Source organism: Rhinolophus hipposideros (assembly GCF_964194185.1).
Source record: "Rhinolophus hipposideros genome assembly, chromosome: 23".
Lineage (NCBI taxonomy): Eukaryota > Metazoa > Chordata > Mammalia > Chiroptera > Rhinolophidae > Rhinolophus > Rhinolophus hipposideros.
This window is the reverse complement of record NC_138069.1, coordinates 23752618-23769185: the sequence shown is the minus strand read 5'-3', so window position 1 is coordinate 23769185 and position 16568 is coordinate 23752618. Positions and strand designations below refer to the sequence as shown.

Genomic DNA, 16568 nt, shown 5'->3' with positions numbered 1-16568 from the left:
AAAGTCTTACTCTATTAGTATGGCTAGAACACATTTCTTTTTTAAGTTTAGTTTTCAATTAGTTTTAGGTGTACAACATAGTAATTAGACATTTATATACCTTCCGAAGTGATCACCCCGGTAAGTCTAGTACCCATTCAGCACCATACAGTTACTACAATATTATTCACTATATATCCTGTGCTGTACGTGATGGCCCCATGACTATTTTTATAACTGAAATTTATATTTCTTAATCCCTTTCACCTTTTTTTGCCCATGCCCCCAACCCCCCTCCCCTATGGCGACCATCAGTTTCTCCTCTGTATCTATGAGTTTATTTTGTTCCTTTATTTTTATTTTTGTTTTTAGATTCCACGTGTAAGTGAAATCACATGGTATTTGTCTTTCCTTCTCTGGTTTATTTCACTTAGCATAATACCTTTTAAGTCCACCTACATTGTCACAGAAGGCAAGATTTCATTCTTTTTTATGGCTGAATAATATTCCATTGTACGTATGTACCACATCTTCTTTATTTATCTATTGATGGGAACTTAGGTTGCTTCCATATCTTAGCGATGGTAAATAATGCTGCAGTGAACATCGGGTTGCATGTATCTTTTTGAATTATGTTTTGGATTTCTTCGGATACCCAGAATTGCAGGGTCATAGTTGTAAATTTTTTTAGGAACTTCTATACTGTTTTCCTGCACCAGTTGTGCGGGTGCACCAATTTCAACCCCACCAACAGTGCGCAAGGGTAAAACACATTTCTTTGGGATGGGGGTTGACTGATTTATCCTTTTCCATTTCTCTATTTCACTTCTGTGTTATATTTTTAGGATTGATGCTTGTGAACAACATGGAACATCCAATCTGGTGAGTCTTATCCATTTACATTTATTGTGATAACTGATACATTTGAAGGTATTTATACCGCTTTATTTTACGTGCCTTTGCTTTTTCATCCTTTCTGCCAACTATGCAATTGATTTTTCTGCTCACCATTGCTGCTTAGATTTTATACTTTCTTTCTGGATCCTTCCCAAAGCGTGTTTTTTTGTTTTGTTTTGTCGTTATTTCTGGGGTAGGTGGAATGCTCTCTTTAATATTTATTTGTCTGAAAAATGTATTTTGTTCTCGCTTCTTGAAGATATTTTTCCATTATTGCTGTTATTCTAAGTGTTGTTCTTTTGTAGGTAATCTGACTTTTTTGGTCTGGGTGCCTTTGAAATTTCTCTGTGACATTGGAATTCTGCAGTTTCACTGCAGTCGTTCTTAGGTGTGGATTTAATTTATCCTTCTCATGACAGGGTGATGGTTATGTGAGTGTTAACCTTTTATCAAGTCTGGAAAATCGCTGGTCCATTTTAAACTCCTTCTGGAACCCCTATTAGTCGTTTGGGCATTTTCTTTTTATCTGCCATGTCTTTTAACTTCGCTCTCACGTTTTCTGTTTCTTTACATCTCTGTGATTTATCGTGGACACTTTTCGTTCACAGATTCTCTCTTCATGTACATGTAATCTACTATTAATCTAACTTTTTTAAAAGAAGGGATGATTTTGGTAAAACATAACATGTACAGAAAAAGTACATAGAACACAAATGTACAACTAAATATTTTTAAAGTGAATGTCTGTGTAACAATCACCCAGATCTAGAAATAGAAAATTTCCAGCTTTCTCAGAAGCATTTTATGTGTGCCTTGACAATCGCAAACCTTTCTGTCCACTATCCTCTTACCACTATCAGTTACCACTATCCTGACTTTATTCAACACTTCTTTGCATCAGTAAACATAAACATATGGATGTGCCCTCTTTGGCTTACCCTTTTGTTTCTGAGATGCCTCTGGATTGTTGCCTGTTGGTCTGGATTGTTGCCTGTTGGAACGACTGTTGGTCGTTCGTGTTCATTGCTGCCATGTCTAATGTCAGATTCCCAATGTTTTGGCTATCCTCTGTCCTTTTTATTTCTATATCATCATGTGATTTCATTTATATAAAGAAGAAAAACAGACAAACGTATAGAGAGGTTTATATGAAGGCCCCCAAATTATATGAAAAGTTAATGACGTGCTTTTTCAGGATCCAAATTTTACTTATGGTTGAATAAAGAAGCAAAATACAGACTAATACATGTAGTATGATCCCATGAACACGAAGACATATCTTTGCACTTGTGCAACTCTACCATGTACATAGTTATCTATTCAAATAATCCTAGAATTCTAGAAGGACCAAGTTGCTACCAGTGGTTATCTCTGAGGTGCAGGAGGGTGGGAAGGTCTGTGTCGCATGGGAGGGGCCATGTGGGCAGATACCTTTCCATTTTAATTCTTCCTTTGTTTATTTTTACAATAAGCTTTTTTTTTTAAACAACACGAGTGCGAGTCATATTATCAGAAGAAGAAAGGAATGAGCGCCACGACCCTCTAGAGCATAGCAGAGCCAAACCAAGGCGGTCACTTCTGTTTCAGACACTTTAATGGTTGGTTTCATGGAAACATTGCTTTAAAAGGCGGTGCCCATATCCAAGGCAGCCCATTAATTGTAAGCGATTCTAAGGGTCTGGCTTCTGGCCCTGTGAGACTGTGCGGGGCGCAGTGGAAGTCCAGAGCAAAAGGCAAATGCGACCATTATCCCATGTACCGAGAACCAGCTAGATTCCTGAACTTCTCATCTCCCCAAGAGGGTGTCAGGGAAGAGACAGAGGGTGGCAAGGAGAGGTCATTCATATCCAAAGGGAGCCCTGCAATGACCAGAGGTTTCCCTTCAGGCTTCAGCTCACTGACCCCCAGTCACATCCTAGCAGCCTGCTTCTCAAGTGGCATCTACTGCAAAAACATCTTTTCCAGTCAAGAGGAGTAGTTACATGAAGTCTAATAATGATCGAGTGCCTACTTTGTATTGTCTGCCACTGTGCTCAGTACAACCCAATACAGGGACTTCCTTACCTTACAGCTGGAGAAACAGGCCCACATGTGAGAAATGACCTGCTCGATGGCTAACAGTGGCAGTTAGAACACGTCCCATGCAGTGTGACTCCCCAGCCTGCTCCCTTAACCTCTAAACTCTAAGGCAGGGCACCAAGATTACGTGATCCCAGAGTGAGTGGGCATTGGCTTACCAGCGCAGTGAAGAGACATCCACTGGAATAGGACACAGTCCCATTTGGGTTCTGTCTCTGGACAAGCCACTTCCCACTTTTGAACCTGGATATCCACATCTGTGAAATGGGGCAATACCTTTCTCTTAGGCTTGTACTGGAAATTAGAAATAGGACTTGTAGAGAACCTACTACCAGCCTGAGCACTGAGGCACCCAGTAGAAAAAGCAGCTGTCACCATCATCACCACCACCACCATCATCACCTGCACTGAGAGGCATTCCTTTCTCTCCTCTTCCTAAGGAGCTGGAGTAGAGCCCCGAACTACTCCTGAGGACTAGGGCAAGCTCTACGTCAGGGCCTGCTCAGAATGGCGGGCAGAAGGAGGTGGGAAGGTTCTTTATAAGTGCCCCCCTTTGCCTCTGCCCTCTTCTCTGTGGACCCTGCACTTCCACACGTAATACAGTCCAAGCCAGAGGAGCATTTTTCAGAAATAGCATCAGACTGAGAAAGCCAACTGCAGTTGAATCCAAAACCCAGGCCGAGGCCTTCCTCCAGAACAGGGTGCCCAGTCTTTCCATCCCCATGCTCACCTCCCTAGTCCAAGCCTGTTCCTTTAAGGCTTCCTGGCTTCCTGCCTTACCCTCCAATCTGCCCCACATAGCAACTATCCAGACCCTTCACTCCCCAGCTTAAGAACTTGGTCCTTCGTCTCAGTACAGCCCACTCAACCTGGCCCTCTGCAGAGTCACCGACTCCTCTGACACAGCCGTCTCCCTTCTCCAGAATCCCTGCACTCTGCATCTTCCCCGCACACACGGCTTGACTCACTAGGAATGTCCTCCCCATCACACCCTCTTCCCTTGACGGACTCTTATTCCTCTGGGAAGCTTCCTGGAATCCCACCCCACACCCAGGGTTAGAGACCCCCTCCTCTGTCTCACAGCACTTTGTTCCTCAGTTGCCAACTAGCATGCTTTAGGGAAAATTAAGGTAATTTACTGCCTTACAAATCTGCCCTGCTGTCTTTTGCTACTCTAGGCCAGGGCCTGGGCCCCTCTCCCTGTTACAGTGTCTAGCACATAGTAGGTACTTAGTAAATGTTTAGAGCATGAATAGATAAAGACCAGCTGCATCTCAGTAAAAGGAAAAGCTTTCTAAATACCACGTTTAAGGACTACTGAACTTTGTGACCTTTGAGGCCACTTGCAACAGGTTTTGTGTGTAAAGGCCCTTCATATACTGCGAAGTGCTGTTCACAAGTCTTGGCTCCAGATGTTCCCCGAAGTCTGCGATCGGGGAATTGAAGATTCAGGCTGGGGCTACAGCTCCTCAGACTCCGGGAGGTTGCGGACCCAGCCCTGGGCCACTCTGTTGAAGTTAGGTCTGAGGCGAAGGAGTTCCAAGCCACTGATGAGCTCCGGGACAAAGGGGGTGCCTGCCCTGGGCATGGTCTCCCCCACCAGGGCTCCTCCAAAGGGCACCGGGGTCCTGGGGAAAGAAGAGCAGCAGGAGAGGTGGGAATTATGGGACAGGAATGGCAGAATACTGACATGTGGGTCACCGTGTGGATCCCCATCCCTGCCTCTCCCTGGGCCTCAGTTTCCCCTTCTGTACAGCAAGGTTTTGTACTATGTTTAACAGGTTTCTCCAGCTCTGCACCTGGTCAGGATGGCTTGTTGTTTAGAAATTGGAGTGAAATTTTCAGCATTAGAATTGGTTTGTCGTAGGCAAAACTCTAAATTCTCCCTAAGTTCCAGGAGGGAGTAGAGTTGAATAGTGTTTCCTTCCTCTTGTTATCTCCTCTTAGAACAATCTACTGCAAACTGGAGAGAGAAGGGAAGATTACAAAAAGCATGGAGAATCAGGGAAGTACAGATGACAACACACATGCCATTTCTCACCCATACGACTGGCAAGAAGAAACAATTCGATAATGGGCAAAGTTTCGTTCATATCCTGCTGTTTGGAGGGTACACTGGTGCTGCTCCCTTGAAGGAAAATGTGGCAGGATATTTTTAACCTGAAAATGTGCAAACTGTCAACCAGCAAGTCCACCTGCCAGCATATGGTGTAGGGAAACGTGTGTGTGTGCACAAGGAAGCAGGTGTGAGCAAGGATTAGTGACAAACCAGGAACAACCCATTGTCCCCTGGCAGAGGAATGGACATACACAGAAAACAATTCTGTATCCCCTATAGGTACGGGGCTGCCCATAGAAAATGTTCTGAAAACCTACACAGCAGCCTGACAACATGTTACCTTTGGGAAGGGAACTGGGATTGAGGATGGTGAACAAAGGAACCCTACCTTTATCTGTGGTTGCCTAGTTCGTTTAAGAGAATATTAAGTATACAATTTAAAAACTCCTTTTATATTTTAAGAAAAATGAAAAGCATGGCTCATGTCATGTTTTCCCCGCAGCCTGTGACCAATGGGGAAATGGGGGTGCTTGCCCCTGCGGTAGGGAGGCGAACCTTGGGCCAGGGCCTGGGTTCCAGCGAGGGCAGGGTTTCTGCCTGGACCACCCCAGCTTTGGCGGCAACAGCCAGGCCCCGTGAGAACAGGCTGGGCAGTTTCCAAGCTGAGCAAGCCTCACAGTTGGGCCCTTGACTAAGAGCCCAGAGCCCTGGATCCTGAAAGCTTGGCCACCAACGCTGCTCTTCCTCCTCAGTCTGCCTCAGTTCACCCTTCTGCCCCAGAAGGCTTCTGGGCTCAGGGCTCCCTAAAACCCTCCTTTTGCTCAAGGGACTGTGCCTCAGTCTGTCTTACCTGAGGTGTAAGATGGATGGGGTTGCGATCCGAGCTGGCTGCCAGGAGTAAATGCTGAGTGAGGGTTTTAAATAGCTGGGCAGGCAGGGTCTGAGGGCCCCAGTAGGTGAGAGAGCACAGGCCTGCCCGGTGGTAAACCCCAATGGCTCATGGCTCACACAGAGCCTTTTGAGTGCAGTTCTTTCCGTCAGGGCCCTCCGTGGCTATGAGCTGTATGAAGGCAGTCATGTCCCTCCTGAACATTCTCTTCTCAAGGCCCATCATCCCTAATCCTTCAGCCCTCCCTCAGAGGGCCTGGTCTCCAGGCCTAGCCAGGCCCTGGCGGCCATCCGTCTATCTTTGTCAGACAGACAGAGTCTCTACGTGTGGTCTGAGCAGGTGCCAGAAGAGTTGGACTGTGGCCTCCTCTCTGTGGACCCTGCACTTCTACACCAAATGCAGTCCAAGCCAGAGGAGCATTTTTCAGAAATAGCATCAGACTGAGGAAGCCAACTGCAGTTGAAATCCAACCCCCAGCCCAAGGCCTTCCTCCAAGTGCCAAGCTCCTGTCCTGACTCCTATAATTTGTTTTCTGGCCCCTAGGGCAGGGTGTTAAATTTATCCCTTTCATGTCTCCTCTAGTAGCTTTTCTAGCTATCACCTTCATTTCCGCCTGTAAATAATAATAACAATAGCAGCTACTGATAATATTAAGAGCTTGCCAGAAACTTTGCCTATGGCTCCTTATGCCATCCTCACAACAACCTTAAGAAGTAGATACTGTAATAGTTTCATTGTACAGATGGGGAAATGGAGGCTCAGAGAGGTTAAGTGACTTCCCCTAAGGCCACATAGCCAGGTAAGGAGTTGCATTTAAGCCCACGTTGAGGCCCCATGCTCTAAACAGCAGGAGCCACTCTGGCTCTCACCTCTGGTGTGCAGCGTTTCACTGCCACTCCCCACTTTCCTACAGCCTCAAAGCCACTTTCTAGGCCTCTTCCAGACCAGTGAGGAAAGGCTGAGCTAGTCTAGGACTGGTGAGATCTGGGGCCCCCACCCAGGGGAGGATGTGCACCTCAATGTCCATCAAAGACGTGGCACACTGCAGTGGTAGAGAACAGGAAACCCGGCTCTGGAGTCAGACGAACCCAGACTTGGACCGCAGCCCTGCCGCTGCGTCCTTGCTTTGGGACTTTGGGCAGGTTGTTGATAATCCTGAGTGGTCTCTTCACCAACAGAATAAGAAAAATCGTAGCACCTACACCAACCACCCTGTCGTGGGGAGGATCCAAGAAGATGAGTGACACATTCACCCACTTACTCCCTGTGCATTTATTGAGCACCTACTATGTGCGGAGGCAAGCGTCACTAAACGTATATAAAGTGTTCAGATAGAGCCTGTCTTGTAGAAAGTGCTCAAGAAATGCAGCTACTGCCTGCGTTGTGACTGGCTCCTGCGCACCCTGGACCCTTGGGCTCTCTCTCCCCGAGCTGGCTGCCGCCTTACTTGTTGAAATTTCGGTACTCAGCGGGGCTGGGGGTGTGACTTCGGCCATCGCTCTGGTAGTCCCGGTAGCTGATGAAGTCCTGCCACGGGCAGCGGTAGCCCTTGGGGATGACCGTGTGGTTGAACTTCTCCGGCGGGACGCTCTTGAGTGGCTCGGCATAGCCTGGAGGTGGAGCAGCGCGCGTGGGAGGTGGGCGGGAAGGGGCCTGGGCTCCCTTCTCCCTCGGCCCCACTCCCACGTCCACCCCTGGGATGCGGCTGGGGGAGGGAAGACGAGCCGAGAAAGGGGCGGGGGTGACGCCAAAGTTGCTCCAGCAAAGAGGACCCTTCCCCCTCCCTGGAAACGAGGACTAGAGCAGGGGAATCACGAGTTGGGACGCAGGTTCTGGTCTTGGCTGGAACTTGGGCTGCTCCTCTTTGGGCTTGTGTTAGGTCCGTGGAGGGGTGTGTACGGGCGGGGGCGGGGGGGAAGGGCGTGGACTAGCCGCTCTCCTCCCTCGCCCGCCTCCATGGGGCTCTCCCACGCTCCGGTCCCCCAGCTCTGGTCCCGGGACCCGGGGAGGCCACTCACCTGGCGCCAGGGCGCTGGGGCTGCGGGCGCGCTCCGCCTGGGAAGCTGCGGGCTGGGCGTCCTCGGGGCCCCCGGGAGAAGTGTGGAAGGTGTGGAGTTGGGAGCCGTAGCTCTCCTCCGGGCCGTTGGCAACCTGGACACGGGCGGGCTCCTTGTCTTCCAGCCTCCAGGCCCCTTTCCCCAGCTTCCCCTCCTGGAGGGTTTCCCTTCACCCTTTCCAGCCTCCTTCCCCGCCACCATTTGTGGGGGTCAGACAAACCGCAGGGAGGTTCAGCGCAGCAAAGGCCAGGGATCACCCTCCACCAAAAAAAGGGGGGACACATGATCCTAGCGCCCACTTCCCAGCGATGTTGCGGGGCATGAGTTAATAGTGTAGAGCGCTAAACCCCTTGCTCTGGACAGAGGTGTTCTATATGTTAGTCGCTATAATATTGACCCTTCACCTGCCTGAGCCTCAGTTTCGCTCTTTGTAAAATTGAGATAATGATGATAATATCACTTTTTGAGCATTAAATGAGATGACACATGTGAAGCACTTAGCACTGTCTTAGGCACATAGCAAAGGTAGGTGTTTTGTCATCTTTATTATTCTGACCCTTTGCTCCTTCTCAGTCACCTCCTCTCATCCAGAAATTGTGTGGAGCATGGATGCAGTGGCCTGAGTTCCTTAGAAGTAAGTACCTGGAACTGCTTGCTGCCTTTTTGAAGCCTAGGGATAAACCATTCCTTTCTCTCCCAGCAGACTAGACTGTTCCCATGGCCTTTTCCTTCTTCCAGTGAGAAGGGAAAAAGGCATTCTGAGTTTTCGATCTTAGATCAAGTCTAATCTAAATCCTGCTCGTCCAGAGCGTATGACTGTTTTTCAGCCGTTGTAGGAGCCAGAACCCCTTCCCTCTGAAGCTCATCCTGCCCAATCCACTTTATGTTTTGTATCTGGGGAGAGATGCCCAAAGAGGTTTAACACTTTTCTAGGACCACACAGCAAGGCAGGGGCTCAGCCTTCCGTAGCTGGAGCTTGAGGGACTCTCAGGGGCCAGAGGTGCTCACGCAGCTCATGGTTTGGCTTTAGGCTAACCACTGGCCCTCTCTGGGCCTCAGTTTCCTTGTGAACACAATGGGGGTCTTACCGCCCGCTGGCTGGCTGCCAACTCAAAGGTGAATTTCTGCACTCGGCGTTGCCTCTTCTGGAAGAGGAGGGATCCTCTGTTGTTACGTAGCGATAGCTCCTCCATCATCAAATCCTGGGGCACACTCAGCTTCTTGCCCAGGTCCAGCAAAGGGACTGTGGGGAGAGGCCAGAGCGAGCCCTTATGACCTCACCCTTAGGGTATTCGGAGCCACCTCTAAGGGGACCTCCTCACAGCACTGTCCACTGTGTGTGAGAATACCAGCTTCTCCCACTCGTGTCAATACCAGGTGTCATCATTCAGTGGACGTGTTGCCCACCTGGTGGGCAGAAATGCCACCTCCGAGTTTAATTTGCATGTGTTTGACACTCAGTGAAATTGAGCACTGTTTTAAATATTCTTTGGCCATTTGTATTTCTTTCATGAATTTCTGGTGCATCTCTTTGTCCACGGTGGTGGAGGTTGTAAGAAATTATCAGATTCTAGATAACTTTTAAAGGTAAGCCATGGATGTGGGGCATTAAAGAGAGAGACAAGTGGAGGCTTTCTGGCCTGAGGCACCTGAAAGATGGAGCAGCCACTCCCTGAGACGGGCAGGCTGGAGGAGAAGAAGGTGTGGGGAAAGATCAGGAGTTCGGCTTTAGACATGAGTTCTTTTACTTTTAAAATAGCCTCTTATTATTATAGAACATTATATGTGTTAAAGATCGTTAGAAAATACAGCTGTAAGAGAGAAAGAAAAGAAAAATACCCTTTTCTACCACTCAGAGATCCCATTATTAACACCTTAGTATATATCCTTTCCTATCTTTTCCAATGACTATATATGAGTTGATATGAGTTTTTAACCAAAATGAAATCACAGCCTACATGCTTTGTCACTTCTTTTATCAATTAAAGATCTCCACCTTTCCAAGTGGACAAATTTTTGTTTTATATCATGCCAACTCCACATTCAAAGCCCCTTAATTTTCTTCAAAATTGGTCAAATAAGGTTTGAAGAGCCTTGTAGAAATCCAAGTGGAGATGCCAAGGAGGGAGCTGGATATGTGAGTCTTGTGTTCATGGGAGAAAACTGACCTAAGATAAAAATTGAGGCATCGCAAGCATATAAATGGTATTTGTTGTTGGTTTTCTTCAGTGAAAAATATTACGTTTATTTCTTATAGTTAGGAATATAGCAGGTTGGTAGCCAGAGCCTCCACATTTAGACAGATGAGGAACCAGTCCTGGAGTCTGGGAAGGAGCACCCAGTGAAGCAGGAGGAAATCTAGAGTGTGGTATCCTGGAAACCAAATGATAAAAGCATTTCAGGGAGGGTGGCGTGATCAACACAGTCAAATGTTGCTGATGTGTGTCAAGTAAGATGAGGGCTAAATTGACCACAATATTTAGTAACGTGCCGTTACTATTTGGTGATCTTCACCAAAGCAGTTGCTGTGGAGTATTTGGGTGTGAAAGTCTTATTGGAAAGGAATCAAGAGAAAAGGACAGAGGGACAATTTAACCACACCATCAGGAAGCAATGAGCCAACTCTAGGATGTGGGACATTCTACAGGGCAACTGGCCTGGTGTCTTCAAAGGAGTGAATGACATGAAAAAAAAGGGAGGGGTGCATTTTAGATTAAAGGAGACTTAAGAGACATAGCAACCAAATAAAAACAATGGCCCTATTTGGATTCTCATTAAAACAAACTAGAAAATTGGAGAAAGTTGACTATGGGACTGGTTATTAGATAATATTCAATCAATATTGCTAATTTTGTTCATTTTGCTAATATCTTTGTGGTATAAGGAAATGTGCTTTTCATTATTTTTGATGTATTTGGAAGTATTCAGGACATGAAGTCATATGCTCTTTGGGATTTGCTTTGGATTCCAGGAATAAAAGGGGAACCATGGGGCTTTGCACTCTACATTTCTGTGTGTTTGGGAATTGGCTAAATAAAATGAGAAAAAGAGAAAACGAGAGGAAGGGAAGAAAGTAGAGACAACTGTTTTGAGGAACTGTGCTCTAAAGGACCACGGCTAGAGGCAGCTGTGGAATCAAGAGGGGTTTGTTTGTTTGTTTGTTTTTCTTTGTTTCTTTGAAAATTTTTTGTTGTGGTAAAATACACATAACAAAATTGATCATCTTAACTATTTTTCAATGTGCAGTTCAGTGGTGTTAAGTGCATGTTTGTTTTTAAAGAGGGAGAAATAACAGCATGTTTGTTGGGAAAATTTCACAATGCAATAGAGACAGGAGAGTGACTGAAGGAGTGTCCTTGAGCAGGAGAGAGGGGAGGGGAGGGCATCTGGTGCCCACCTAGAAGGGTTGGCTTCACACAGGGGCAGGGAGAGTTCTTCTACCACATCAAGAAGGAAAACTGAAAATGTGGACACAGGCAAGCAAGTGGACTGATTGTGCATGCAGGGGGCAGCCTGCAGACGGTCTCTTTTGGTGACTTCTCTCAGCGAAAGAAGAAGCAAGGTCATTAGCTGAGAATGAAGATGGGGAGGAAGTAGGGGAGGTTTGAGGAGAGAGGTTTCTGAAGTTGTCTAAGAGAATAATGTGGGAGAGTGAATGAGTCAGGGAGATGGACGTGGACACCATGCGGCCCTGAGGCCATTCAGGTGCTGTGACTCCATCCTGTGGACTCCTATACAGCCTTTTCAAAAAGGAGATTGACGTTTCTGTTCATTCTTTCAGCAAATATAGAGAAAGTACCTTCCAGGAACAGAAAGAAATCCACTGTAGGTTAAAAGGGGGGGGGGGAGTAAGTTTCAGAAGAATCTGTATTCTAAGGTCCTACTCATATATTTTAAACCATTAATATATGTTTATGCACATACTGCAAAATCTGCAAGGAGACATGCCTGTTAGCAGTGATGACTTATGGGACGTAGGGAGGAGGAGGGCTGGAAATTGTGTGCACTGGTTTTTTTTTCTTTTAAACAAGAAAATGTACTGCATACTTAAAAAATATAAAAGACCATTTATATGTAAATACATAATAAAAATTCCCCTGGCATTGTATTATCAAATCCTATCTGGATGAACGGAGCTCAATATTTAAAGAAAAGAGAAAAGCTATAGATAAAACCTATTTGACTAAGCAATTCTATTTCTAAGCACCCATTCTTGGGGAGAAAAATTGAATAAACATGCCTGAAGATATTCATACAAAGATATTTATTACAGTGAGGTTTCAATTTGTGAAAACTGGGGATCAGTCTTATGGTGGATGCTGTCCAAATGCCCTTTATCAGTAGCTAGCCGTCCAAAACTTCCATCTTCCGCAGAGGACTGCCCAGGTGAACAGACGTGGCCGGCCCCCTTGTTGAAGATGGGATGAATTCTATGGAGTAATTCATGTTCGGGAGGCTTCACAGGGTCAGATTGAACCTCAGCTACAGCTGAGCCCACATCCTTGCTTAACGTCACTTCCCTTCTGAGAGCGTGACGTCAATAAGTCACTTGCTCGAGAATCCTCAGGCTTTGCTCTTAAGGGTCCCAACCTGAGGATAGCCCTTATGACCACCATCAGGTCTGTGTGTATATGTGTGTGTGAATATAAATGTATATAACATATTACATACTAAGGAGCAAGGGAAGGGGAGGCAGTGAGCTAAATCATACTAGGATAGAAAGTCTGTGGTATGCTGCTAAGTGAAAAAAAATTTAAGCTGAAGAACACAGTGTATAGTCTTTAGCCCACGTGGATGTAGATCCATTTATATAAATATATATGAACAGAAGAATTGACCCAAATATGTGAGCAGTGGTTATCTCCAGATGCTTCCATTATGAGGAACTTTCGCTTTCAGAGTCATTCATGTCTGTTTTGTCTGAATATTTTATAAAACGATGTGTTATGTGTATAATAATAAAGAAGCAGCTCTGGAGACAAAAATCTGGAGTGGAATCTCAGCTCTACCACCTACTAGATATGTGACCACCTAGCTCCTCTGAGCCTCCGTTTTCTCATCTGCAAAATGGGGATAATAATGTCTAACTTACCGAGTTGTTGTGAGGGTTATGGTTAAGTAACCCGTCTGGCATAAAGTGTAAAAGCTCTTAGCACAGTATCTGACACATGGTAATAGTAGGTATTTTTATTATTATTACTTTACAATGGCTGTCTTTTGGTGGTGAGACCATGAGATGATTTTTTCTTTCTACCTTTCTTCAGTTTCAAAATTGTCTTTAATTAAAACCCTAGTAATAGTCAACAATTTATTCATTTCCAGTCTGGCATAAATGATGTGTGTCAATATTCAAAGGTCTATAATTAATTAATTACTTAGACACAAGAAGAGAGAAGGCATTGCCTGATTTCTTCTAGTTAGAATATCAACACCTTCCAAAGTTTGCATATTTTAGCACACAAAATCATGAAATGGAAAAACAAAGAAACTTGACTCCAACAAAAGGAGGCAAGAACACACAGGATAGGTTAAAAGGACAACTCACAAATACAGTCATACAACATGATTAAATGCTTCTTAGAACTCTGACGGAGCCAACGCTGTAGCAGTGCTCTGGGGCAAGGGTTTATCCGCGCTCCCTCGGTTCCCTGTCCACCCGTGTCAGAAGCACCTGGGTGCTGGCCTAAAAGGCGAATGGACGGCCCCTCCCCAGGTCCACTGAATCAGAATCCCCGGGGTGGACGCTGGGAATGTGTATTTTAACCAACAACGCCAGGTCACTATGATTCACACAAAAGTTGGAGAGCCCTGACTTAGTTGAATTTGTTTTTAAAATACTTGAAATGCTCTAAAGTAGGCCAAATAAACAGACTCCGAAATTATGCCAAAAGTTCCGGAAGAGGTTTTATAAAGTTGATAAACATGTATTTTAGAGGATTTGTTCATTGGATGAGTTGGCTGTTAAGGGAAAAGGTTTGAGGCGAATTGGGTAGCCTGCTTTTGCCACCCTGTCCCACTCTCCCCCCACCCTTTGTCTCTAGCCATGGGCGTCGGTGAGACCCACAGTTTCAGTCAGCAAGGACAAGTGTGCAGGGGAGTTTGGGGCCGCAGTTAGGGCTGGGTCTGGGACCAGAGCCCGCATAGCTCAATTCGGAGCTGAGGTGAGGACTTAACTGGGGTCAGGGCCCGTCTAGGGCACGCAACCTCAGCTCCTAGGTCTAAGGAATGCACAACAGCTGGGGCCACCTTACCTGGTCCCGCTTGGTCCCCCATGGCAGCCATCACTGGCTCCTTCTGCTCCTTGGGGATCATCCTGTGGGGGAAATGATCCGCAAATGGGCCAGGCTGCCTCCATTCCTCCTCACACCTCCCAGTCCGTGGTCCACTCCGCTCCAGCCCTGAACAGCCTTGCTCCACCTCAAAGTCTCAGGCAAGGGGTCTCTGAGCTGGAAGGGCCTTTGAGGTCTCTTCATACAGAGAAGAAGCCTGTGGCCCAGGGAGGGCGAGGGAGATGCTTGATGCTTCCATGCAGCTGGAGAAGCACTCTCCTCAGGCTGTGCTCTCTGGGATTAGGGGTGGGGCAGGTGGGGGTCTCAGACTGTTTGCACCCACTGCCTCAGGTGAGGTCTGGTCAGTGGCTGAAAAAGGTTGGAGGTTTACGTCAGGGGGAGAGGGGATATGGGTGGATAGGCTGGGGTGACACTGGGATCTGCAAGACAGGTCGTCCCCTCTGGTCCCCAGTACTTGGCCCCAAGGCTTGAGGGCACAGGCTGGTCCACGGAAGCTGAGAGAAACATCACGCCCTTCCTCTACCCTCATCCCTGAGCTAACTTACATAGTTCTCTCTTCTATTTTTAAAAATATAATTTTTAAAACTTTTCAGTTACCGTTGACATATATTATATTAGTTTCAGTTGTAGAACATAGTGATTAGACATTTACAAAGTGATCACCCCAGTAAGTCTGTACCCCATGGTGCTCTCTTCTTCCTTGTCCCTTCTCTCCCTCCTCCTTCATCCCCCCATTTGCATCTAATGGCACTTTCTAGGAATCTTGGAGGAGATTTACAAATAAAATGATGTCGAGAGACCCCGAGAACCCTGCAGGTCCCAAGTCCAGATCCCCTAACTTGCCCCCAGGAGAGAAGGCAGACCCTTGAGCCCCCTGACCGATTATTCCCCTGTGCCCCTCTGCTTTGCTTCTAGGTATTTCTATATTCCTTCCTTAAGAAAAACAATCTGCCTCCATCTGTATGCCCCACAGCCAGGTCAGTGGGCACTGAGCTGGGTGACCTGGAATCTAATCGGTGTCCCTGACTTTCTCTGCAACCGTGAGCAGCCACTCAGCTCTGTGACTCTGTTCCCCTCTCTGTAACATAGGGCGTTGGGCTAGACCATGGGGATCCATGGATGGGCTTCAGGCATCCACAGGCCCCCTAAAAGTGGATGCAGATATGACCACATCCGCATGCCTTTGGGGTGAGGGTCATGAGATGATCCAGAGTGCTTTGGCTGGGACCACTGAGGACTGCACAGTCCAAAGGGCTGTTTCTTGATAAACACTCCCCTTCCAGAAATTCACAGACATTAGGAAGGGCCCCTCACTTTCCAGACATGGAAACTCACTTTCCTCCTATTAACTCAAGATTTTGGAGTCCTGAGGAGTGCCATTACCTATCCCCCATCTTGAATCCTGGCCACCCCCTCCCCATTTAACATAGAGTAACCTCAGACTTAGAAACCCTCCCTTCCCAACTCAGGATTTAGGCTTCCTTGAAGCCCCACACTCCCCAGACCCTCTGCAGGGCTCTTCCTCTGCTTGGAGGGGAAGGGGCTCTGGGAATTGGCTCATGTCCGCCCGCTCCCCACAGCTCCTCAAGCTCCCCTAGGAACCTGGTACCTGAGAGATGGGACCACAGTGGGCAGAGGGAGTGTCAGACTCTCAAGATAACACCTTTGTCAGGAAGCTGAGGGCTGAGTGGTCGGTGTCCTTACAGCAGTCAGGCAGTCAGGGAGCAGAGTGCCCTGCAGCCAGCTCTGGCCTCAGCCTTGTCATGGCTCACAGCCTTATTTCGGGCTGCAACAGGATCCAGGGACAGATGCTAAAAGTACCAACCCCCAGGGAAGACAGGTGCCCCAGCAGCAGGCCCTTGCCAACAGAAGGGTTTGCACACACATACACACATTCAGATCACACACCAAAGTCACCTGGAAATGCTGAGAGTCAGTCGCCAGTCACTTGAGCTTGCTAATTGTATCCTTAGTGCCTAGAATATGGCCTGATAGGAATGCAATAGATATTTGTGGAAGGAATGGATGGATGATGGATGGATGCATGAATGCATGAATGAACTGTCCTCTGATATCTTTGACTTACTCATTCCTTCTTTCCTTCCTTCCTTTCTTCCTTCTGCTTCCTTCCTTCTTCTCTCCCTCCTTCCCACCTTCTCACGTTCTCTGAGCCTCTCTCTATGGACTGAAAATAAATAAGGCAGGACTCTGTACTCAATGAGCTCAGCCAGGCCGGAGTCAGACCCGTAAACAAGACTTTCAGATGCATCATGGGAAATGCTCTGGGAGTGCCAAGGGAGGGTTGCACCAACTTGGCC

At 47.0% G+C, this 16568-nt stretch overlaps 1 protein-coding gene across 6 annotated transcripts; it reads right to left on the bottom strand.

The window, feature by feature from the left end:
• Positions 1 to 863: 863 nt before the first annotated feature.
• On the bottom strand, positions 864 to 16490 carry MYOZ3 (myozenin 3). 6 transcript variants are annotated; one of them, XM_081035312.1, is made up of 7 exons: positions 16337 to 16437; positions 16168 to 16238; positions 14212 to 14273; positions 9049 to 9203; positions 7922 to 8054; positions 7351 to 7513; positions 2007 to 4583 (listed from the first exon to the last, which is right to left on the bottom strand). In XM_081035312.1, the coding sequence occupies exons 3-7, from the start codon at positions 14270 to 14272 to the stop codon at positions 4415 to 4417; spliced, it is 681 nt and encodes a 226-aa protein (XP_080891438.1). In that variant the 5' UTR covers position 14273; positions 16168 to 16238; positions 16337 to 16437; the 3' UTR covers positions 2007 to 4414. The 6 variants fall into 6 exon arrangements, 4 of the variants coding, with proteins under 4 accessions (XP_080891436.1, XP_080891435.1, XP_080891438.1 ...); XR_013992371.1 differs by lacking the exon at positions 16168 to 16238 and having other exon boundaries at positions 2069 to 2735; positions 3114 to 4583; positions 16337 to 16466; XR_013992372.1 differs by lacking the exons at positions 16168 to 16238; positions 16337 to 16437 and adding an exon at positions 15860 to 16038 and having other exon boundaries at positions 2069 to 2735; positions 3114 to 4583.
• Between the last annotated feature and the right edge of the window lie 78 nt (positions 16491 to 16568).